The following is a 26,365-nucleotide window of genomic DNA, read 5'->3' on the forward strand; positions in this document are numbered from 1 at the left end:
TCCTCGTTCGTTCTGCCGTGGTTGGCAGAATATGGCGTCTCTTGTTAGAAAATAGTTGTGATTTTAGTAAGTGAAACGTGATTAGTGTTTATACATGTATTTTGGATAAACTTTTAAGGTGTGAATATGGTTAGACAGTGCAGAATTTGTAAGAAATTGGATTATAAACATCCACATCAGCTATCCTTCCACAGGTAAGCGTGCTTGAAGGTGACTTTGGAATGTATATGCAACTGTGGCCATTGTCGTGCGTGTGGGTAACTTTTATTTGAATAACGGTAAAATTTTATAAAACTGACTTGGTATTTTTTTAAAATTTTTGCTGAAATAGTAAGAAAACAATAATATGAACCACGTTTGGCCATTAAAATCAAAGGAAAATGCTGCACCACAAATAAGTTACAGACATTATTTATATTTAATATATTTATAGGTATTTCAATGTTATCCCTTATACCCAACATTACAAATTTTAATCATTCATCATTTTCATTTTCCTCTACGACAAAAACCTTTTCAAAAATATATTTACAATTTTACTAAATGCACGAGCATAAAAACTGAATAAATACAACAGCAAAAATATGGTGGTGGTTCACTTATACATAAAAATACCGAAGATGCAATCAACTGAAAGTTGCATTCATTCAACCATTTGATGTTCTCCTTTGGGAATATATTTTTATGTCTCACTGAAAATTTGCCTCAGTATTCTAAAAGTGAAATGTGAACGTTTTTAGGATGCTTGGGGATGGTGCAACAAGAAAGAAATGGTTACATTTATTGGGATTCCAAGAAGTTATAAAAATATTATATATATTTATTATAAAAATACTGAGTAGCTGTTGAAATATATTGACTTAGGACTATAAAATATTTTATTTTGACCCATCCAAAATGTACGACATTGGAGATGTAATCGCGCGCATCAGTTGGATGAAAATAAAGCCCTCTGCTTTCCCCTTGTCTAGTTTCACCCAACATATGAGATAGACTGTGACATGCATAGTCCCCTTTATTTAATTGTCTTTGGTTTGAACGTACGCCTTTAAATTACGAATTAAGACAAACACAGTAACAACTAAAAATTGTATTATGCTTAAGTCTAATTACAAAAGATTATCAATGTTTTTTTGTTGTTTTCAATACATTTTTTTATTCTCTCGTTAAAATTTTGTCTGACACTGAATAGACTTCTTTGTTGGTCTCTGGTAATGTTAACAGATTCTTGTATTTTTGCCCACAGCTCTTCTCGAGTATAACATCTTTATAAACTAGACTAAGATTTAACGTTACCCCAGAAATAAAAATCTAGGGGATTTAAATCAGGGCTACGCGCAGGCCAAGGCACTTCACTGCCACGACCAATCCAACGGTTTCGAAAACTTATATCAAGATATTCTCTTACTGGTCGGGAGTAATGAGCGGAAGCACCATCATGCATAAGCCAAAAGGTTTGCCGTAAAAAGGGGATATTTTCAAGAACGAGTGGCAAGTCATTTGTTAAAAAATTTATATAAGTCTGCCTAAAATAACACGTAGAATCCAAAATTGCAATAATATATAGGGTGTTCCATTTAAAATAAGCAAGTTGACGGCGACTTCCGGTATAACCGGAAGTGGTACGTGGACGCCATTATTTTAGTTGAAAAGGGCGTGCTCGAAAACCCGGTATCCCAAATTTTCAAAATTCAAATCGAAGTAGTCTCTGAAATAATTCTAAAGAGCCCTCACCGTGGCACACCCTGTATAATTCTGCCACTACTTTTTCAAATAACTAATTTTTATTGTTTATTAGGTTGGTATCGTCATGATAGTGTTTTCGATTTCAAATATAAATTAAATAATTGCATATAACACAATTGTTTTATTTTATTGCAGTTTTCAAAAAAATATTGTTTGCATCTCGAACCCGAATAGCTTTTGCGTTCTCGAATGGATATTTTGCAATGATCTTTATGACAATACAATCACCTTAGCATTTAAACGACTATGATGACAGATCCAGTTTATGGTAAAAACGCAGAAAGTGCATCACATTGCACGAAGACGTTGCTGATTTAATATTCATATATCATTGTCGTCGCATGCCTTTCAGATGCAACATACTTATGCAATCGGCGTATCTCTTACTTTCATTCCATTCCTTTTATAAGACGAAACGACATTTTTAACTTTACACAATAATTTAAAAGCAAAAGAAATACATAATAGTGGATTAAATCGACCGATGGGATTTTTCTGCAGGTAGTTGGAGGCACGTCGGTCATGAACGGCATGATGTATATCAGAGGGTCCAGGAAAGACTACGACGATTGGGCTGCGCTAGGCAACGAGGGTTGGAGCTACAACGAAGTCCTCCCTTACTTCTTAAAGAGCGAGGACAACAAACAAATCGACGAGATGGACCAGGGCTTCCACTCCAAGGGAGGTCTTTTGACTGTGTCTAGATTCCCTTACCATCCACCGCTATCCAAGGCAATTCTAAAGGCGGGCGAAGAACTAGGTACGTTGTCTTCCCAATTTTGGTACCTTTTGGTACAGAGGAATATTTCAGGTTACAAAACAAGAGACTTGAATGGAAACCACCACACCGGCTTTGCCATAGCACAAACCACCAACAGAAACGGCTCGAGAATGAGCACGGCCAGAGCATTTTTGAGGCCTTTCAAGCACAGGAGGAACCTGCAGATCCTGATGAACGCCACGGTGACAAGAGTCCTTATAAACACGAACACGAAGCAAGCTTACGGGGTTGAGGTGTTGCGTGATGGAAAGAAACAGGTCATCTATGCCAGTAAGGAAGTTATAGTGTCCGGAGGTAAACTACTCGGTACTCACAAGTTGTTGTATCTGAATTAATCTCCTTCTAGGTGCTGTGAATTCTCCTCAAATTCTTCTTCTTTCCGGAGTGGGACCAAGGGAGGAACTGCAGAAGGTAAATGTGCCGGTGGTGCACGATTTACCTGGAGTTGGCAAGAATCTCCACAACCACGTTGCCTTCTTCATCAACTACCACATCAACGACACCAATAGTGCTCCATTAAACTGGGCTACTGCTATGGAGTACCTGCTTTTCAGGGATGGGCTCATGAGTGGTACAGGTTAGTCATTTGAAACATGAATCAAATTTGATCAATTATAAAGTTACACTATAGTAGTAGCCCTGGAACTGCTCTTAGAGGAACACCATGCTCTTAAAGTCATGAATTCATTTGAAATGATTATAAAACAATTTTTTAGGTATATCAGAGGTGACGGGTTTTGTCAACACCAAGTACCGAAATCCTGAACTGGAAGACCCGGACATCCAGTTCTTCTTTGGAGGTTTCTTGGCGAACTGTGCCCGAACAGGGCAAGTTGGCGAGAAAGTGGACAACAGCACCAGGTCGATTCAGATAATACCCACGGTTCTGCACCCAAAGAGCAGAGGTTAGCCTTTTTATCCATAACTTACTTGATATTGACACTGTCATTGTTCCAGGATCTATCCGGTTAAGGGATAACAACCCTCTAACCTACCCCATGATCTTCGCCAACTACTTCACCCATCCAGATGACATCAACACTCTGGTGGAGGGAATCAAAATTGCCCTGAAGCTAGCAGAAACAAAAGGTACGAAACGGTAGTTATATTTGATGTCTTGAATCCATGTTTGTGTTACAGCGTTGAAGAAATATGGCTTCCAATTGGACAGGACGCCGGCACCTGGTTGCGAGAACATCTCCTTCGGGTCGGATAGTTACTGGGCGTGCGCAGTGAGACAACAGACAGGTCCGGAGAACCATCAAGCGGGCAGCTGCAAGATGGGGCCCTCTAAGGACCCCATGGCTGTCGTCAACCCGGATTTGCAGGTATGGGAGTGATAAAACTATTTTTAAGTACACAATTTTCATTTTTTTTTTCTATTTTAGGTATATGGGATCGACAGATTGAGGGTAATAGACGTCAGTATAATGCCAAGGGTGACCTCCGGCAACACCAACGCCCCCGCGATCATGATAGCGGAAAAGGGGTCTGATTCCATAAAATCAAGATGGCTGACGCCCGAATCGGGGTTTTTCTACACGAATTCCCCTAGCCAGAGAATAGACAGGCAGTGGGGGTCTTGGTAATGTCCCTGCACCACCTAGAAGTATTTCAATTGACTTTTTTTTAACTCGGACAAGTGGTGGACTTTAAAGACGTACAATTGCGTGTCAGTGTAGCGTTTTGTAGTTATATATTTCGAATTTATAAAGAATTAAACACATTTAGTTTTCAATGGCGTCCTTGGGTTGGATTAAAAATCATGGTGGTGATGGTGCAGTTCATTCAACGTGAAATGGTAATAGTGGAAGGTAAAACAAGGGACAATACTATTCTTAAAAAGAACGTGAATTTGGAATTAAAAATAAAATCAGTGCTCAGAAAGACATAATGACGTAGATTTGTGGTAAACACGATATTTCTAACAAAATTTCAACCATTATATGATGTGACGTCTTAAAAACGTCCGATTAACATTTTTTCTCGTGAAATAAAAGATCTATCTTTGGAATCCGATGTTCTACAATGTATATCTAAAAAAATGTAAATAAAAATGTAATACGTCTATAAACTGACGTCTTTTTAGCGTTTTGGTGGTTTTAAATGCATTTGGACCAATTTTAGAGACTAACGGTGATTGTAAATTTAAATTATTTGTAATGTATATAGCGGTTACTAAAAAAATAAGCCCAGCAACCTACATTGAGAAAACTGGTTTCATTATAGTCAATTATTATTTTTTTTCTTCTGGAATGCACCAAATATCAGTAAGGCAGCATATTCTACAAATTTCTGTACAAATATATCAGTACAACATGCACAGACGTAATTGTTTATATTGTATAGAGAAATCTATGTACCTAATTTATCATTTAGTATTTATTGTTATTGTGTGAATTTCAAATAAATTTTTTACAGTACTTCCTGAGTTTTTTAAATTATCTGTTTAAAAATATCTTATTATTATCTCTATGAATTAAAAAAATGTTCCTAGAAATTCCATCTAATGAAGCCAAACAATGTTTTTTGATGCCAAAGTCTCGATATGAGAAAGATTTCTAGTTCCCTTTAAATATACAGTACGCGCCTAAAGTATGGAATAAATTCAGTAACAATGAAACAAATTTTTTTTGGGAAAAATCCTCGAACAGGTCGATTTTTAATTTAAAAAATACATATTTTAGCATAAAAGGTCATTTTCAACCGTCATTTGTTTTCGAGTAATGACGTCATCGGCTTATTTTTTAAATAGCAACCCCCTACTTTTTTCTTGATTCTGAAAGTTCGTTTCATTGTCGATCCGACAGTATTAAAATGTTGCCATCTTACGTAGGAAAGTTTTCGAGTAAATGACGATTGAATGATAGAAAACGTAAATTTTGTTCATTAAAAAAATAACAATTCCTATGTCAAGCAAATACAATTCATTAAGTTTTCTACCTAAATTAAGTGTTCGAATTGCCACCCACCGACTTCTTGACAATACGCAAGTCTGTGTAGAAATTCTTCTTGCACATTATGAATTATTTCTGGGGTAACTCTGTGTATTTCATCTATAATACAATTTTGGAGTTCTTCTAAATTATGTGGTCTATTAACGTACACTTTGGACTTTAAGTAGCCCCATAAGAAATAGTCCAGGGGTGTAAGATCTGGGGATCTCGCGGGCCATTCTATCGGTCCTCGTCTGCCGATCCACCTCCTAGGAAAACAATTGTCCAGAAAATCTCGAACAGGGCGCGCATAGTGCGGAGGTGCACCGTCTTGCTGAAACCATATGGTGTCATCAGGAATATCAGGGTCATTATCGTTAGGAAAAATTACTGCAAGCGCTGGAACAAGGTCATTTTGTAAAAACTCTAAATATCTTTCTCCTGTAAGGGTTCCTTCAAAGAAGAAAGGCCCTACTATTCTGTTGTCAACTATTCCAGCCCACACATTTAATTTCTGTGGGTGTTGGGTATGTGTCTCTGCCATCCAATGAGGATTTTCCCGACTCCAATACCTGCAAGTTTGACGGTTCACTGTACCATTGAGACAAAACGTGGCCTCGTCTGAAAAAAGTATTTGCCGGTGTAAATCTCTATTTACTTGACATAAATCCATCATAATTTCACAAAAGTGTAAGCGGCGGTCCGGATCATCTTCATTGAGTTCCTGTACAAGTTGAATTTTGTAGGGATGATATTTTTCCTGCCTCAGGATATGTAGCACTGTGGTCTGATTAATTTCATTGTTTAATGCAACCAATCGTGAAGTATTACGAGGATTATCTACCATAGCTATCAAAATGTTCCGTTTGTGATCTTCACCAACGCTTGGACATCCAGGTTTTGGAATATCTACAACATTGCCAGTTTCTCTAAATTTAGATTATATCTTACTGACTGTTGATTGGCTGATACGGCGATCTGGATGTTTTTCATTAAATAAATCGCAAACTTCCTGCTGCGTTCTAGTCTTATCCCCGCATCCGATAAGAATTAAAGTTTCAATTCTTTGTGTGACAGTTAAATGTGCCATAATACTTTAAATTCAACAATATTTTTTTTATATCGCCTACAATACTTAGAAAGTCGGTATGACGGTGACACTTTGTAAAGATTTACACCTACGTGATCCATAAAAAACTTCAGCCATTTCGAAAAACTAAATTTGATAACGTTTTTGGTTTATTTTAATTGATTTGGGTTTTCCAACATTCAATCGTCATTTACTCGAAAACTTTCCTTTGTAAGATGGCAACATTTTAATACTGTCGGACCGACAATGAAACGATCTTTCAGAATCAAGAAAGAAAATAGGGGGTTGCCATTTAAAAAAAATGTCGATGACGTCATTACTGGAAAACAAATGACGGTTGAAAATCGCCTTTTACGCTAAAATATGTATTTTTTAAATTAAAAATCGACCTCTTCGAGGATTTTTCCCAAAAAAATTTGTTTCGTTTTAACTGAATTTATTCCATACTTTAGGGGCGTACGGTATATTGATTGAAAAACTGTGACTTGCTTTTAGACCATGCAAATCGTTCTATTGAGTCGAAAGGGAACTATTTTGAATAAAATAAATCGGTTTCTCCAAAAAAAAAATTGTTATTATTTTTAAAAAGTCCTGTCTACTTTGAAATGCATTAAGTAATGGATTTTTTCAAAGAAATGAATCTTTTTTAGTTTATTTGGAAACTTAATACGGCTACTCAATAATAACTCTGCATATAAATAAATAAATAAGCTCCAGTTTTGAAATTAAAAAAGAAGCCGTGAAATAAACACGGTACAAAAAATAAACAATTTCACACTACTTAATCTGGGACAATGCTCTCAGGTTTTATTTAACTTCTGTTAAAGTTGTGTGTTGAACCAAAATGAGATATTAGTGTCAATGGTAATATCAAATACGCAGTAATGTTTGTTTTAATAAGCTAAACAAACAGGGAAAATATTTCATGTTATTAGATAAATAATAATAATTTATATAAATTTTCCACCAGAGGTTATCGGTCACGAAAATCAGTAGTAGTCAGCTAACATGGAAGTAAATATTCTTCGATTCCTGTTGAATCACAAACACTTGCATAGGAAACATCTTGATAAAAGTATGAAATAAAGAAACATGTGCAGTCGTGGACAAAGAAAACGTTCTAGACGTTCAATGAGGTTTGTAAAGGAAACTTTTTGTTGTCCACATCTGTACATAATGTTTAATAATGAACGATACCCATGGTGATGGCGTCCAGTTTTAAAATTACTCTTAAAAGTTGATTGCCCATTTGGTGCTAGATAAAAAAATATGTTTGTTGGCTAGTCTGATAATATGACATTCCTAAGTATATATTTATTTACTTTCTCCCGATTTACACTGAATTCTTTTATCTCGAGTTGTGTTTCTCTTAATTGTAATTTGAACAAATTCACACTGATTTAATTTAGCCTGTTGAGTTGAGTAACACCAGCAATATCTAGTACCTAATAAATAATTATTTTAACAATTGTAATACTAATGTTAAATAGATTTGTTGTTTGCGCGAATTTGATAAACGGTGTTTCCTAACCAACGAACCGGATGTATAAATTTGCCGAAAAAATGTATTTTGCACTGATATCTCTCCCTGATCATAGATCCTACTCGATGCCACATATTTTGCAAGCATCCGTATTTTTTTATTGTAACCCTTTGACCCTGGATCCTCCTTCAATGACCTTGAAGATAAGAGGGCTTTAATTAGAAAATGTTTGTCACTATGTATGCAGCAGGAGACATTTATTAAAATGTACGTATAAAGTTTCAAGATCTTTTTATGATAACCCCGTCATTTTAAATCTTTATCCTCCCAAAAAGCCATTCAAGGGCCCCAAAACGTAAGAATTGGAAGGAGCAAGGTTAAGATTTCACTATTCCTCTGGTGATGTTTTATAAATATGTCCCTAGGTCTCAAAAAAGAATATACAGGGCAATTGTGAATTTTCTAATATTTCTAGATACACCCTATATACCAAGTATGAAAAAAATAGTAATTCATTATTTATAAAGTGAATTGAAACATATAAAAAATTAACACTTCATCGCGTGATTCCTAAAAATAACCTGCTGGATTTTTATGCAATCGTGTAATTTATTACGTCAGCGTTTTGGGGGTAACCTCTTTATCTTTACCAGTCGAAAACAAGCAAATGCAATTTAGATATACTTACTACTTTAATAAGTTTGTGCATTGATAGTACATTCATAAAAATAGATGTTTCGTTTCGACAATGAATCATCACTACAACGTTTGATAAAAACGTTTGCTTAAAAGGCAATATTTGTTATATAAATCACTGTTTTTTTTTAAAACTGTTTTTTATTGATTTTTTTAATCTCTAAAATCCAAACATGTAAAGCCAGTGTACAAACTCCATTAAATTAGCAACAGAATGTTCTAAAAACTTCCTACTTAAACCGTTTTTGTACCTCTTATAATTTCCGAGATATCCCATCACCAAAATGACCCACCTTACTCGTAAGATAAATCTAAAATTGAAATAAAAGTAAGTATCTTGAAAAATAGCTCGCTCACAGGAGTGAAAATCGAATTCGAACCTCTTAACTCTTCTGCCTCGAACATCATTGATTAGAGACTTTTCTAACCTAAAAATTTACGTCTAAAATACGTCGAGAATGATGTACGCGCGCTTTGCAATAACTTTGGTTAAAATTATTATTTTTTTTAATTTTCAAAAAATAAATGTTTGTTATGAGAAAACGTAACTATTAACACATAAAAAATTGCACTAGCTATAAAAATAAACTTTTTACCGCCATTTAAACATTTAATTTGTTAATAACAAATAAACTGACCACTTTCAAGCTTTGCGACCAAGTTTTTTGGGTTCAAGAGGTCAAACTACTGAAGAATAAGGTATTTGCAGCCGTGGCACTCCGATTGGCCACGGAACCCTATCTGGCTCCTAGACTATATGAAATAACAAGTGGTTACGAAAGTTGCGGCACCAAAATATCGGCTCAAACCTACCGTGACACTTACACCTCTCAAAATCCAACACCCCAAATAATAATCTCACGGTCAATTGCCAGACCCCTAACCTGGTTACACGAAACCTGCTCGATATTACGAGAAAGAAATTTGCACCATCGTTCTAGACCCTAATACAAAATTTAAAGTAGCACTGCTGCCAAAAATTTGAACTATTATGCAAGTAACGAAGAAAAAACCTAAAAATTCCGAAGACGAAAGAGTAAACAGTAAATAATCAGTTGTTTACACTTCGCGCTACCGATTCTTGGAGCATCTGGGGTGATAAGGAAGGCCAAGGATGCTACAAAGGTCCAACTCGGTGACTGATTCCGTATAAAAGGGTACGAGACCAAGTGCATAGGCGTCAGTGAGTTTTGAGCTGGCGTTGCAGTAAGTTGGTGGATTCGCAGAGACAAGCAAGATGATCAAGAACGTAGTTTTTGTTGCCGTTGCTATTTTCGCCTTACAGGTGAGTACAGTGATTTTTTTCATTGGCGCAACTATTTTTTTAATACCTGGTCGTTGAATATATACAGGGTTGCCACCGAAACAACTGATTTCCCCGGTAACATTTATATTTTTGGGGACAGAAAAACAGATCGCGCTAAAATATAAAATAACACAAGGTATTCCATTTAAAGAAATCTTAAATTATACCGAGAAGAACAGTGCGCTATGTTCAATTGTTTTTTTTATCAATCTTCAAAACCTTAAAGGACCATACGAGTGTTTTTTTTCCAAAGCCAAAAATAAAAAAGGTATTGGTGATCATTTTCGGTGAAAAAGCTATATTAAAACTTTTGACCTGAAGCTAAAATTAATATACATATTTTTTTGCTCTATTACAATTTGTTTGAATTAGTTTAATACTTAATACAGTAAAAAACATAATAATAATAGAATATATGTGTTTTCGAAATAAAAAAATAATATTTCTGTATTAAATTTTTATCTAACTTTTAATATACAGGGTGTTTCAGAAAGACCTTTGGTAAATACAGGGAGTGATAGTACGACAGAAAATAAGAATTGTTTGTCTTATGAACTATATGTCTATCTCCTCTTGTTTTTGAGATACAGAATGACAAAATAAATTTTTCTAAATAGAATTTTTACGAAAATTTGCAAACGCTGCGAAATATTTTTATGAAATTTGGTATTCCGGGGTTTTTAAGGACGCCAAATACGCTGGTCTAATTATTTTTTGGATATTTCATAGAAGGTGCTAGTTATGCTACATTCCTATTACATTTTAAGTTCTAATTTTTTTAAGGTAAGGTTTTTTACCATTCGGGCTGCAATCTCTAATGTACAATTTTATTTTCTACAAATAATGTACTCTTGTTAGAACCTCCTAATGTGGACGGTTTTCGAGAAAAATGACTTTTAATTAAACTCTTACAATATTAAGGTGTATAAAATAAGTGACTTTTCTCAAAGTAGGCTTATGTTAAAACTTATTGATGGATGTCTCATAAACAACGAATATATTCTTAGTAATATTTTAAACTCTAATTAACCTTATATCAAAATTTTAGTGATTGTTAGTTAGAACTAAAAATGTAATAGGAATCTAGCGCCCTCTATGAAATATTTAAAAAATAATTAGACCAGCGCATTTGGCATCCTTAAAAACCCCGGAATACCAAATTTTATAAAAATATATCCCACCGTTTGGAAATTTTCGTAAAAATTCTATTTAAAAAATTATTGTATTATTACTTATTTGTTGTCGTGCTATCACCCCCTGTATATACGGGAGGTCTTTCTGAAACACCCTGTATGAAAATGCGACAGTTTGAAACTAATTTTCAATAGGTTTTATATAATTTTCATCATAAATTTATTACTATTATAGTTTTATTTTACATATATATTGCATATTTTAATTTAAAATAATGGGAAAATATTAAAAGGTAATAAATAATATAATCGACTAAAAATATAACTAAAAATTTTACTCATAATTTTTTTAAATGTTTAGAAACCAAAGAAACACCCTTTACAGTTTTATTTTTTTAGAATTACTTTCCTTTAACAAATTATATCTCGATATCTTTAATATTTGTAAATATACAGAGTGTCCCGATATGCTTATGTTAAATATCTTTTTAATATAGAAGTAGACAGAAATAAGCACAAAAATGAGCTTATGATGAACTCTTTATTGATGTTTTAAAGAGTAGGTACATCATATGTTACAAAACAGTGACTTTTCCAAAAATCATATTAGATAAAATTTGTCGTTTTTGATGAATTAATTATATTGGTTAAAATTTTGACACCTATTTCTGAAACCTCCTGTACGTGGACAAAAGAAACATCATTTGCAGCTTTGTTTCTTAACACTACTTTACTCCTTTCTATTAACAAACAACAAGATATCTTAATTTCTTTAATATTGATAAAAAACATAGTTGAGGACAAAAAAATTGTCGTACCTAAAAGCCTTGAAAATGCTTATTGAGCTGTTTATCTCTGAAACTTTTTACTGTCCTGCTGTACCTACTTTGTTTGCAAACTTTTATCGTTAATTGTATATTTTGGCAACTCTTTATCTCCACAGCTGTACTTGCTTCGATAAAACTAATTTTTACAAGCCTTTTATCTTGAATTGTTTATTTCGGAAACTTTTTATCATCCACAGCTGTTCCTACCTTGACAGTACTCGGAAACTTTTTGTCGTCCACAGATGTACCTACCCTGTCGGCACTAATGTTTACAAGCCTTTTATCCTCAATTGTCTATTTAGGAGACTTTTTATCGTCTACAGCTGTACCTACCTCGACAAAACTGATTTTTATAAGCCTTTTATTGCCAATTGTTTATTTTCATCGTCCACAGCTGTAGCTACTTTGGCAGCATTCATTTTTACAAGCCTTTTACCGTCAATTGTTTATTTCGGCAACCTTTTATAGTCCACATCTGTACCTACATTGACAGTATTAATTTTTACAAGCCTTTTATCGTCAATTGTCTATTTTGGAAACTTTTATCGTCCAGAGCTGTACCCACCTTGAAAAACTAATTTTTACAAGCCTTTTATTGGCAGTCTCGTTAGTTCTATTGTTTATAAACATTCAAAGCAGGAAGCGAATGTACTGCAGAGCTTCAATAGAAGCCATAACAATTAAATTGCAGAATCGAATTACAGTTCGTGGCTATATGTCGTACATAATTGATTGTAATGCATTTCTGTTCCCATATTTGAGTTTGGACGGAGTCAATGGAATTATTTAATTCAACGAGTGTAACAATTAGAGGGATAATATCAGCGCTGCCTTGAAAATTCGATGCCTGTTCACGTGATAATCTCCAATTTTGTATACAGGGTGTTATTGCTAAGCCAAAAGCGAAGCCCGCGGAAAAATCTCAGCTGCAAGAGCTCGCTGCCAACGCTCAGACCATCGTCAACAACGTTACCAGCGCGATAGAAGGAAATCTACCCGACTCCAAACAAGTCGTAGAAGCCCTAAACACCCAAGCCCAAACCCTGGCTAACCACGTTCAGACCGCTGTGGACAAGATCAAGACTGAGGTAAGCTTACAATCACGCGACAACTTTTTTTTCTCACGACCTGACTAAAATTTCGTTATTTCAGGTGAAAAACAACCAAGGAGAGATCGACACAGCTCTGAAAACAGTATCTGACAAGCTCAGCGAAGTAGCTGCTAACCTTAAGTCGGCCCTTGGTCCGGAGGGTCAGAAACAGGCGCAAGAAATCAAAGCCAAACTGGACAAAGGTCTTAAGGATGCCGTTGCTCAAGCAGAGAAGCTGACCAAAGCTATTGAACCGGAAGCTGCCAGTAAGTTTCGATTAACAATCCCATTTAGACTTCTTTTTGTTTGCAAACGTGGAATAGTGAGTGTCAAATGTTTCTGACTCGTATCTTTTTCGTTCGCAGAAGTCAAAGAAGACCTGAGCAATGCCACCAAAACATTCCTGGATCAGATCATCGAGGTTGGCAACAATTTGAGGGAACAAGTGAAGACTTTGGAGAAGCCCAAACAATAGACGAACTCTGATGCCATGTCTGTATTTCTACTGTACTGTTTATTTTTTATCAGAACTCAAGACTTTTAGCGTAATAAAGTTTATTTCTTTGTAAAAAATATATTTTTATACCGAATTCCCTAGAAAGTTTTTAATAAGTGATGATAAAAAGCGTGGGTTTCTGTTTTTGTAACTCTTGTAATATAAAAGAACTTAACATAGTAAATTTAGAAATTACTAAATCTAAATTAGAAAAGAATTGCTGTATAAGTACCTACCAATATTAATATCAATCTCTAATTAAATATTAAAAAAATAGGGCAATCATTTACCTTTTTTTTAAGATTTCTTCTAAACGTCTGATAATTATTTAGATCCTGTTTTAATAACGTGCCCTTGCAGGAAGAAATTATGATAAGGAGTTATAAAATGTCACTTGACCTTGAATAAGTTTGCATCTGAGCTAGCTCCAGCGTATACTGCGTATTTATATCTACTTGGACCACCCTGTATACGCCTTTTAAGTAATCTCTAATATAATAATTTTTAGTGGCATATCACCCCTGTAACTTTTATATTGGTTGTCTGATAGAGTAAATGCAATGTTGCCAGCTTATCACTGTTTCAGAGAATGCAAGAAAACGACAATAGTAACTTTAACTAAGTTTTAATATAGATTCGTATACATGAACAAGTATTTATTAAAATTAATTAAACTAAAATTGAATTTAGACAATCTACACTCGAGTCTGGCCATCTGTCTGTATCTTCTGTATCAGGTCTTTCCCTTGCTGCTGCACGGTCTGTCCAAACTGTTGCAGGGTTTCGCTCACGTTTCTAAACAACTCGTTGCCCTGGAAAATAAACGCATTTTCACTAAATGTTGAGTACAAAGTAAGTAAAAGTTATTTTGAATATTTTGTACAATATCTTGTTCCCTACTTGGATGTTTTTCACCAAGTCGTCAAGGCCAGTTTTGAAGGAGTGAATGGCGTCGTCTATGGTTTGACTAGCGTTTTTCTCGTCAGAGGGAGCTGCTCTCCGGACGACACTGGCTTGACTCTCCCATGTCAGGGCCTAGAAAAAAGTTCATAGTTTGGAGTTTATGTTTTGCAAATATTTTGCTTTTAGGACATAAGTGTATCATTATATTTCCTAATAATCTTGTAGCTACTGTTAATAATATCATATTTAATAAAAAAATATTCGCACGACTTGATATTTCTTACTAGTACTCAATAAAACGTGGTAGGTTTTGTTATACCTACTGGTTGCTATGGTACATTGTTTATTATTATCAATTATTTAATAAACAGTTCTATCTGAATTTGGTAGAAATGCAAGAAAGTAATTGTGTTCCTGTGGCTGCTTTTGAAGAAGCTCAAGAAGCAATTTTCCATTTATTGCCAGCGAAATTCAGGGAACATTACGAAAGAGTGTCCGCCGAATTTAACGAATGGAGGGAAAAACGGTGAGTAATGATAATAAATGAAGAAGACATGCTATAGTATTTTCTAAATTTGAAGAAAACATATGCAATTTTATCTGTGGTCAAAGTATTCGATGTTGAAGGCTACTATAAAGGTCTACAAAAATATAGATATTGGAAAATATAATAAGCTTACTGCTTATTTGAAGAGTGAATCGAGAGGATACAAAGCAAAAAAACTGCAGTATTGGAAAGAGCACATCTTGAAGAATTTTTGACTGAGGCTTCCGATAAAGAATATTTAATGATTAAGGTAATATCTCTTTACCTTTTTCCATGTTGTTAGGTATACAGGGTGTAACTAAATAAGTGTAAAATATTTAAGGGGGTGATTCCTCATCGAAAAAAAATAGGATCTTTCATATAAAGAAACTTCATTGGAGCATCCCTTGTTAAGATACAGCCCCTTAAAGGGGGTACATAAAATTTGTTTAACAATTTTTTTCACAAGCACTAAACAAGTTACAATATTGAAATTAACCTGACATTTTCTACTACCAAAAAGACACTTAGCCAGTAATTTATTTGGTTTACCCCATGGTTGTAAGGGGTGGAAAACGCAACCCCTAAAATTTATTTCCAACGTAATTTTTTGTCTTATTATTTTTTTACCATTTAAAAATTTATTTCCGATAGCCTGTTTCATTCTAAAAAAAAATGTCTCTTGAATTTTTTGCCCAAATTAAACCAGTTCGCAGCAAAAAATTATTTTACGAACAAGATACATATCGCCATAAAACGAAAATACGAAACTAATTTATCTAGTAGGCCGCCATTAGCGATACTGACAATTAAATTGGAATCAAGCTGTCAGTTTGTAAATTTTTGAAATTGAAGTAATACTAATTGTGTATTGTTCTGTTCTTAATTTGTTACTTTAATAATTCACTTGTTATTAAAATGGCATACACAAATGAGGAAATGGCTGATATGCATTACGTTTACGGTCTGTCGCAGGGGAATGGGTTAGAAGCTTCTACAAGATATGCTGAAATGTATCCTCAACGGCAGCATCCTTCACATAGAATATTTGTCTGACTTCATCAACGATTACGTGAATATGGTTCATTCAACAAAAGAACGCAGGATTGTGGTCGCCATCGAGAAGTAAGAACACCACAGCTTGAGGCAGCAGTACTTAATTTGATAGAAGAACAACCTACTACCAGTACTAGAAAGATTGCTTTCCAGCTAAATGTTGATCATATGACGGTATTTCGAATTTTAAAGGAACATCTCTTATACCCTTACCATCTGCAACGAGTACAGGCACTGTTACCGCGAGACTTTCCGAACCGTCTTGAATTTTGCAATTGGATGCTGGAAATGATTAGAAGAAATCGTGACTTTCTGAAGACGATCGAATTCACAGACGAATGTAGTTTTTCTCGGGACAAGATTATTAATTTTCATAATTACCACATATGGGCTGATGAAAACCATCACGCTATTGTCGAAACTAACCATCAAGAACAGTTTTCTCTTAAGGTGTGGGTCGGAGTTATTGGGGATTATTTAATTGGGCCTCATTTTCTACCTCCTCGATTAAATGGTGAGGCATACGTTCAATTTTTAAGAAAAGTGCATCCCCCCGTACTGCTGGAGGAAGTTCCTTTGGGCGTCAGAAGGGATATGGTTTTTATGCATGATGGGGCTCCCGCCCATTTTAGTCAAGTAGCACGTCAGCATTTAACTGAAACATATGCAAATCAGTGGATAGGTCGAGGAGGACCACAGAATTGGCCCGCTCGATCCCCGGATCTCAATCCTCTGGATTTGTCTACTTGGGGCCATTTGCAGCATTTGGTTTATCGTACTCCTGTTCGCGATGTAGAGGACTTAAGAAACCGCATTATCGATGCGTGCAGGGTAATTAGAGAGACTCCAGGAATATTTGAGCGAATACGTGGCTCAATGCGCCGACGTCTAGACGCATGCGTAATGTCTGAAGGTAGACATATTGAACATTTACTATGATTTCTACATGTTGTATGTTTTGTTATTATTAAATTAGTTTTGATTATTCCCCTTTAATCATTTAATGCAGGTAGTAACTACAAAATAACAGTAAATCCAGTCCGCATTTATGACGATGTATCTCTGTAGTTGTTCGTAAAATAATTTTTTACTGCGAACTGGTTTAATTTGGGCAAAAAATTCAAGAGACATTTTTTTTTAGAATGAAACAGGCTATCGGAAATAATTTTTTAAATGGTAAAAAAATAATAAGACAAAAAATTACGTTGGAAATAAATTTTAGGGGTTGCGTTTTCCACCCCTTACTACCATGGGGTAAACCAAATAAATTACTGGCTAAGTGTCTTTTTGGTAGTAGAAAATGTCAGGTTAATTTCAATATTGTAACTTGTTTAGTGCTTGTGAAAAAAATTGTTAAACAAATTTTATGTACCCCCTTTAAGGGGCTGTATCTTAACAAGGGATGCTCCAATGAAGTTTCTTTATATGAAAGATCCTATCTTTTTTTCGATGAGGAATCACCCCCTTAAATGTTTTACACTTATTTAGTTACACCCTGTATAGTGAGCTTTGAATTATTTTGGGTTGCACTAATAATGGGGGTTTCTTGTGCCTGTCGATGCTGCGAATTGACAAATTTGAAAATTAGTGACATTTCAAGAAAATTTACAATTATAGAAGAAGGATTTTGCGTGAATGCTGTTGCAATATGCAGAAAATATATTTCTCTGCGCCCAATTCGCTTAACACAAGACATATTATTTTTAAGATACATCAATCAAAAATGTTGGAATCACCACATTGGCGAAGGTACCTTCAATAGTTGCTTCAGTCCTGAATATCGCAAATTCAGAAGCATATGCTGGCCATTGTATGAGGCGCACCTAAACAACTTTATTGGCCGATAAAGGTGCTGATCTTACAACCATCAAACGGCATGGTAGATGGAAGAACTTGGTGTTGCAAGGAAAATCCAAGGAATATATAGCTGTTCTTTACAAGAAGAGACATCCGTAACTTGTGCAAATTCTTCACAGATGTTATGGGTTCCGAAAATGATGGCAACAATGCTACAAGGGTTGTTATTAACGGAAAGGAAGTTAAATGTGATAAAACAAACAACGAAAGGTCTATTACTATAAATGTGAATTTTAATGTTAATAAGTAAATAAATTTGATTGATGATATTTATTATTTTTTCATTATTCTACTAGTGAAATAAAGTTACTTTATTCCACTAATGTATAAAGTATCACTTCAGACAGTTCATTTGTGTGGATAAAAGTCCGATTATAAGGTGATTGTGGATAAAATATTTAACAATTGCCTTAATTTCGTAACACGTGTAGCATAAAAACATTTAATCGTATTTTTTTTTAAATATTGATAAACAGATAAAAATAAATGTTTAGATAAGCAAGGTCGAAAGGTCTGTGCAAAAAAATAGCTAATATTCCTAGAATTTTATAGCCAAACACATACCAATGTAATTCAGTATTCTATTTCCATTTAACTGACCCGAAAAACTTCAATTCTTCAAATTGCACTTAACAGATAATGAAATATTGTGTACCCCATAACAAAACATGCCTCTAACAATTTAAAAATGGCCTTGGGAATTGATGAATCATTTCATATACATAGCACAACTCATACCTGTATACAGGCAATCAATGACAAATCTGTTTGTAATTGTATTCAATTTTATTATGCTTACCCTTGTGTAATTGTCTTATCAAAGAACCATGCGTAATTTTAATAGGAAATACAAAATTAGTACTTTGTATTGACTAAAATACTAAGAAATGTAGTTAAAGTAACGGAAAATTTTCGTTTGTTTCTTTTTAAAACGCAACCTAATCAAGGTGAGCTTTTTTCCCATCACTATTATGTTTTTTACTTAAAATAATGTCACTGTTATACTGTTTGTTTTGCTTGTCAGACAATGCATTTTTTATTATTTTCGGATTAAAGTTATATAATAGTAAATTAAAATTTTTTAAAAGGAATATATATTATGTAGAACAACAAATCTGGGAAAATTAATTTTAATTTTAAAAAAATATGTGACCAACACCTAACATCAGATTAGAAATAATAAAATGTTTCATACTATTATGCAAATACGTACATATACAGGGTGATTCACAAATGATGTCCAAAAATAAAAGTTTTACAGGAAAATCAGGCTTTTTTCGAAAAACATAAGAGTAGTAATTTGTAGAAAATTGAAAGACGAATCCGAAAATATCATGGTTGTTACCGTAAAGCAGTGGCGTACTATTTTATTCGGAGAAATATGCCACCGATACCCTGTTTCACCGCCACTGGAGCATGTAAATTTTAGGAAAAGCCCTCAGCATTTGGACAATGTTTACAGAAATACATGTGCCTAATTTTTAAATTATTTCACTTACTAGTTTTTAAATTATTCAAAAAAAAATAAAAATATTTTTTGAAGTTTAACACCCTGTATCTTTTTAACGAAGCGTCCTAGATAAAAACTTTATAGGAAAGGCTTTCCTTAAAATTCACCAAAGAATACAAGGTTTAATTTTTGGTCGCCAGTTGTGAATCACCCTGTATAATGAAATAAAAATCAAGACAAACATAATGTGAATAAAATATCTTTTAACGTAAGATTTATTGAAATTTTCTTTTTAATTTTCTTTTTTCTTCGATGTTTTTTTGCGAAGAAAAAATATTTTTAATTTTAAAAAATTAAAAGATGCAAAATTTATTCTTTAATCGATTTTTAGCAAAAGTGACAATTTCAATCAATATTTGCAGCGGTTTTAGCTCTTGGGGGTTTTTTTTATGTTAAAAAAACGAAAATATACTTAGGTACCTACTCTATTCATTATTTGTAAAGTTAACTCAAGTTTAGCAAAAATCATTAAATACACAATGTTTAATTTTTTTTTAATCAAGTCTTTTGCAATGAAATTTTTTATCAGAAAACGTTAAGAACGTTCATAGAGAATATTTTGAAGTTTTCAAAACTGCCTATACTACAATTAATTCCAGATTAATTAATTATCAAAGCCAAAAAGGTCATGTTTGCTTTAAACAACACTAAAAGAGCTGACAGGTAGAATTGCCAAAAAAAATTATTGAAGCTCGTGTAACTTTTGAAAGGGATGCAAAAATTTTAAATTTTGGACTTTCAGATTCTGAAAATAGAAACTATAAGCTTCAATTTGCTTTGCTTTTGAATGCTCTACGACCATCTGTAACAAAGTTACAACCATTTAAAAATCATTTTTTGTAACTAGTTCATATAAAAAAGATAATTATATAATTTTATTTCACCTTTGCCGCATAATGTGAATTTTAACAAGTTTATACATGCAATAATAATAAAAAAAATACTCTGATATCAACTACTTTTGACAAAAATATTACTTTCCTATGTTATTTATTTCCCTCTACACATTAAACAAATAAATATTACCTGGAACACCACGAAAGCTGCCAAAACTACAAAACCCAACCTCAGTGCCATGTTTTTTGTCGTTTGTACTGGAAGAAAATATAAACGGATGCGAATAGCAGCACGAACCGACTTAGAGTAATATGGAGGAATTGAAGCAGAGTTTAAATACGCTTTAGTATGTATAGGCTGCTTCGACAAATTTTAGCCAGCCATACGTATCGCATTAATAATAGTTTTAATTTTTGTTTTGGTAAATCCCCTTGCTCGGAAAAGTTTGCAGTGAAAATATTCCAGTTTCGAAGGGAATCATAAGTGGAGCATTTACTAATATTTACCACACCTGATACCTGTTAAATTAGTGCTAATTGTATTACGCTATGTGTGGAAACTGCCGAATTGTTGAAATTAATGATTTTACAAGAAAACTTTTCATAAAAAATTGTTCCCAGTTATTTTGAATATTTAAAAGAGGAAGATTTTTTGTACCACGTCAATTAAAATGCATTTAATCTGTATAAAATCGTTTCCAATCCATGTAGAGAGGTATTTGAGCATACAGAAGTATTTTTTATTAATTCCTTGTAGAAAACAAGGCTTTAAAACAATTATATGTCACTTTTCACAGTAAAATAACGTCAATATCTTCAGTACTGTTAAACGGAAGAAATTAAGTTGATATATAAAATTATAAGTCTTAATTATTTTAATTATTTAATTTTTGGCCACAGTAGTAAGAAACGGACTATACGTGAAGTCCACAACAAACAATAACAAAGATAACGACTCTAAATTGCTACAAGTGAACTTCGGCCTGTTGAACATTTCTTATCGTGTCGGGTCAGTCTCTTTAGTATTTCATTTACAATTAGACGAAATTGTAAAATAACTAATCTCTGTCTTGTAACAGAATTCGTGGAAATCCAAATATCAGACGATTTGTAATGTACTGATTACTATCCAACGAAATAATAAGGTTCATTTTTCAACTAAATTGTATTAAATCATATTTTAATGCTATTTTACGCAGCCAACATAGCCTAATACCAGATGAATTACACAGCCAGCAGTTTTTCCAGATTTAGTGCCTTGTGATAATTAGATATAGGAATTTTTTAAATCTAGTGAGCCTCAATGCCAAAGATAACTACCAAAACACCAAAAAATAAAAAATTTCGTATCTGAAGTTGATTAAACAACGAAAATAATCATGTAGCTTCACAATACTTTTCAACCTTAAACCTGAACCCAAAAACATAACCTCAAATTTATCAAATCTAACCTCAAAGTAATACGCTGACTCTTTTCTAAATCTATGGGTATAATTACATAAAAACTATAATTTTAAGTTTATATTTCCTAACTCTAAAGCCATAAACCTACACCCATAAAAATCTAACCTCAAACCCTTAAAAACTTAACCCCAAACCTTCAAAACCCAACTATAAATTCTAAAAACTTGAGCTAGAAATTCATAGAACGTATATGTTCCACACCAAAGAATAAACCTCACCTGAAACCTCAAATATATGCTATGTTCATAAAAACCTAACCTCAAACCCTTAAAAACCTAACCCCAAACCCTCAAAATCCAACTATAAATTCTAAAAACTTGAGCTAGAAATTCATAAAATGTATATGTTACACACCAAAGAATGAAAGTCCTGGAAAACAATTTTTTGGAACTTATATTTTTTCTTTTGAAGCCCTTAACCTCTATTCTTAAATATCTAACCCCAAATCCAAGAAATTTGAGCTAGAAAGTCAAACGAAGAATATTTTCCAAATCAAAGAATGTGACTTCTTGAAAAATTTATTCTGGAGTTAATATTTTGTATTTCTGAAGTCTCAAACCTATTCTATGTCCATAAAAACCTAACCTCAAACCCTTAAAAACCTAACCTCAAACCGACAAAACCCAATTTCAAATTCTAAAAACTTGAGCTACAAATTCATAGAACGTATATGTTCCACACCAAAGAATAAAACTCCTTGGAAACTATTTTCTGGAATTGATATATCTTCTTTTGAAGCCCCTAACCTCTATTCTTAAATATCTAACCTCAAATCCAATAAATTTGAGCTAGAAAGTCAAACGAAGGATATTTTCCAAACCAAAGAATGTGACTCCTTGAAAACTCTATTCTGGAGCTAATATTTTGTATTTCTGAAGCCTCAAATATATACTATGTTCATAAAAACCTAACCTCAAACCCTTAAAAACCTAACCCCAAACCCTCAAAATCCAACTTCAAATTCTAAAAACTTGAGCTAGAAATTCATAGAACGCATATGTTCCGCATCAAAGAATAAAAGTCCTTGGAAAGTATTTTCTGGAACTTATATTTTTTCTTTTGAAGGCCCTAACCTCTGTTCTTAAATATCTAACCTCAAATCCAAGAAATCTGAGCTAGAAAGTCGAACAAAGGATATTTTCCAAATCAAAGAATGTGACTCCTCGAAGACTCTATTCTGGAGCTAATATTTTTGTATTTCTGAAGCATCAAACCTATGCTATGTCCATAAAAACCTAACCTCAAACCCTTGACACTTATTGTCAAATCCACAAGAAATAAGTGGATTTTTAGATAGATAAAATTTCATTCGATTAATTATAAAAATTTCAACAATTTCAGCTAAAAACTGACTCAAAATCTATATTAGGTATTTACCGAAATTATTCAATAGACTGCATTTCGTTATCTTTATTTATATAAGACTTTATTTATATAAGCCTTTTTACCACTTCAAGGTAGCAGCCTATAAAAGAGTTGTTTTCTGTTTTTTAATTTTTATTTAATTATTTTTTTTGTTTTTGTCTTTTTGTTTTTGTTTTTTTTTGTTTTTGTCTACTTTTAATTTTTATTCAATGTTACAAAAATTTTCATTCAATTTTTAAATACCGTGTTGAGGTTGATGGGGTTCTCACTCGATTTAAAAAATTACTATACAGATATATCAAATTATCGCACCAGGATCATAAAATTAAGCATATTTGAAGTAGAATAAAAAAAGAAATTACCACTACGGTTAAAATAGTCGAATGCTTAGAATTTTTTCCCATATTTCCCACTCCGCCAAGCCGACAGGACAGGCATTAGGGTGCCGCTAGAAACGCATCGAATAAATTGATCGATGCGAAACTTCAAATCAGAGGCAGATACATATGTACATTAGTAAAAATAGCATCTATAAAAAATTCGACTATTTTAGATATACGCCGGTAAATGTTGAAGAGTCATGTTTGTTTTTAAATAATATTTTATTCTCTTTTCTATTGAGTAAGAAATTATTATTTTGATAACTTTTACTGGTACTTATTATTACGTACTATATGCCTATACATTTTATGATAGGTTCCATGTAAAGCCTTTAGTGTAGAAAAATAGGCACTGCCCCTTTTTGTTTCATACTATTACGCAAATACTTACATATACAGGGTGATTCACAAATGGTAACCAAAATTGAAACCTCGTATTCTTTGCTGAATTTTAAGGGGAGTGTTTCCTATAAAGTTTTTATCTAGGATGCTTTGTTAAAAAGGTACAGGGTGTTACACTTCAAAAAATTTTATTTAATAATTTAAAAACTAATAAGTGAAATAATTTAAAACTGGCCATATGTATTTATGTAAACATTGTCCAAAATTTGAAGGTTTTTCCTAAAATTTACATGCTCCAGTTGCGGAGGTACAGGGTATCGGTGGCATATTTTTCTAAATAAAATAGTACGCCACTGCTTTACGGTAACAATCATGATATTTTCAGGTTCGCCTTTCAGCTCCTGAGATCAAAATAAGCAGATTTGCCTAAACTTACCTCTGTCTAAAGTTGACAAAAAGTACCACATTTTTTATTAGTGTTATACAAATGAGTCACGCCCATTCTGATCTTTGCACGTCATCAAAAACAATTATAATTACTTCAATTGCATACCTTTATTAAAATTAAGGGAAAAAAACATGAAAAACACATTAAAACGTAGTCACTAATTAGAATAATGTTAAGAATGTCATGTTTTAATTGTTGTAAAAGTTGTCTGATATGTTATTCTTTTTTTAACGTATACATCAACGGTAGGACTTACAAGGCTACCTTCGATTGTGTATAAAATATTTTTGCTTGGTAAGCACTGTTTAGAAAACATCATCTTCATCGTCAGTGCAAACACATACCAGCCATGTGGAAGGTAGTTGTAGTTAGCTGTTTGGTAACTCAAATCCTGGTAAGTTTATTAGAATGAAGTTTAAATCATTTTAACTTAAATATATTTTAATACTGGGAAAAGATGTCATATATTTTAATACTGGGAAAAGATGTCACGATTTCCTACATCTATGTATTGTTTTAGGTATGTAGGGTGACTTCAAGGGCAGTAGAACCAATGGATTCTTCCGAAGAGGCTACAGCCGAACCAGTAGATATCCCTATTAAGATAGGACCTATAAGAAGGTAAAGAATTAGCTGTGTTAGAAAAAGATTTGAATTTGACGTTGACTCATGTTTTAGCCCACCTAAGAATTTTTCGATCTTCAACCAAGTGGACGACCCCTTTTTCAGCTTTATGAGCAAAATGGCGAATTTTGGTTACCTTTCTTCGCAGGTGGCTATAAGCAGGATGAAAGATCACAGTCAGAAAATTAAAGACATTGGAGGGCAGGTGGAAGGTTTTATAGAGAATCTACCAACTTTTCCAATACCTATCTTGGATAATATGTCACACACTCGAGTCCTGAACTAAGACAACCATTGTAAATACATGTTATTTTGTTCTAGGTATTTTGTACTATTTATACTTTATTGTTTTGTAAGTGATAATAAAAAAATGGCAGTATGTCCCTTCTTTTCATTTGTTCTTCTTTGGTTTTTACGAAAAGTTACTGTTTGATATTATAGATTTATTTGTTTCGACCTTCCGCTGGTAAAACATTTTTTAGTATACATATTAAAAAGTAGTACTACCAAATTTACTTCAAATCAAATATAATTTTAATGCAACTTAATTTCCATTTCCAAAGTTTTCTTCAAAAATGCACAGCTGTTTCTTTCTTGACGTTCAAACTGCCTGACACTTTGGAAAATTTTAAATATTTTGTATAAAAAAGTCTTTAAGTCCCACTCTATTGTATATTTAAAAAATATATACCTGCTGGATACGCTAGGAAAATTGAAACCCTACATCTTTTAGATGTTGATTAATTTTGCTATTTGCTAATAGGTGGCGCTTATTCCATCTTCATAAAGAAAATTGACATTGATCTTGCGAAACGTCTACTACCTACTTACGAATAGTTAGATTAAATGGATTTAAGAAAATTAAAAATTATTTATTTATTTTTTTTAATTTTGAAAACCCTGCAGCTCGGAAACGGCGGCCTTAAGAGCCTACGTGTGTGTAACAAAATTTACTTAATTTTAGCCACAGAATGGGCCTCTGGTTTTTTCTGTATGCCTTTAATGAACACTGTATAGGTGCTCGCAATGAAATCAGTTGAAATTTCTTATAAAAGTCGTAAAAATACAATTCTACATAAAAATGGCCTCTTGACTTTTTGTAGTATTAAAATTAACAGAGTTGGGAAGGCTGAAAGTCAAGGGAAGATTTCAGAAATTTAAAAAAATCATAACAAGCAGAAAAATTAATGATTAATTAATTTTTTTTCAATCTACTCTAAAAAATGTAACTTTTCTTTTCAGAGAAATAGATATAATTTTTAATTTTTAATCGTTAATTTTTATGATGTAACAAATCTAAAACAATTTTTTTTCTATACTATTCCATTGATTATTTAAAATAATGAAAAGTTGCCTTCGAATTTTTTTACGTTTGTTTTTTAGACAGATACAAATTTATTTACCTTCTTATATTTTGAATTTTATTTAGCTCCTACGACACTGCCAGGACAAAGATAAAAAATCATGTT

General features: G+C 33.1%; 4 protein-coding genes across 4 annotated transcripts in view; 3 read left to right on the top strand and 1 right to left on the bottom strand.

The window, feature by feature from the left end:
• Positions 1-4,950, top strand: part of LOC108908600 (glucose dehydrogenase [FAD, quinone]) — a 55,765-nt gene extending 50,815 nt beyond the window's left edge. The window contains exons 4-10 of the mRNA XM_018712683.1: positions 2,248-2,506; positions 2,558-2,821; positions 2,874-3,104; positions 3,244-3,432; positions 3,485-3,616; positions 3,668-3,855; positions 3,916-4,950. Of these exons, the coding sequence (XP_018568199.1) occupies positions 2,248-2,506; positions 2,558-2,821; positions 2,874-3,104; positions 3,244-3,432; positions 3,485-3,616; positions 3,668-3,855; positions 3,916-4,116 (1,464 nt within the window). The 3' untranslated portion in view covers positions 4,117-4,950. The remainder of the gene's footprint in view (positions 1-2,247; positions 2,507-2,557; positions 2,822-2,873; positions 3,105-3,243; positions 3,433-3,484; positions 3,617-3,667; positions 3,856-3,915) is intronic.
• A 4,951-nt stretch (positions 4,951-9,901) lies between these two features.
• Positions 9,902-13,679, top strand: LOC111691543. Its single transcript, XM_023454580.1, has 4 exons — positions 9,902-10,017; positions 12,880-13,086; positions 13,151-13,355; positions 13,455-13,679. The coding sequence occupies exons 1-4, from the start codon at positions 9,970-9,972 to the stop codon at positions 13,562-13,564; spliced, it is 570 nt and encodes a 189-aa protein (XP_023310348.1). The 5' UTR covers positions 9,902-9,969; the 3' UTR covers positions 13,565-13,679.
• Positions 13,680-14,194: 515 nt separating this feature from the next.
• On the bottom strand, positions 14,195-20,592 carry LOC108908599. Its single transcript, XM_018712682.2, has 3 exons — positions 20,464-20,592; positions 14,486-14,620; positions 14,195-14,397 (listed from the first exon to the last, which is right to left on the bottom strand). The coding sequence occupies exons 1-3, from the start codon at positions 20,512-20,514 to the stop codon at positions 14,281-14,283; spliced, it is 303 nt and encodes a 100-aa protein (XP_018568198.1). The 5' UTR covers positions 20,515-20,592; the 3' UTR covers positions 14,195-14,280.
• Positions 20,593-24,494: 3,902 nt separating this feature from the next.
• On the top strand, positions 24,495-25,290 carry LOC108908588. The gene is made up of 3 exons (XM_018712664.2): positions 24,495-24,666; positions 24,793-24,893; positions 24,951-25,290. The coding sequence occupies exons 1-3, from the start codon at positions 24,622-24,624 to the stop codon at positions 25,180-25,182; spliced, it is 378 nt and encodes a 125-aa protein (XP_018568180.1). The 5' UTR covers positions 24,495-24,621; the 3' UTR covers positions 25,183-25,290.
• The last annotated feature ends 1,075 nt before the right edge of the window (positions 25,291-26,365 follow it).

This window comes from Anoplophora glabripennis, unplaced genomic scaffold, assembly GCF_000390285.2.
Source record: "Anoplophora glabripennis isolate ALB-LARVAE unplaced genomic scaffold, Agla_2.0 scaffold316, whole genome shotgun sequence".
In the NCBI taxonomy this organism is placed as follows: Eukaryota; Metazoa; Arthropoda; class Insecta; order Coleoptera; family Cerambycidae; genus Anoplophora; species Anoplophora glabripennis.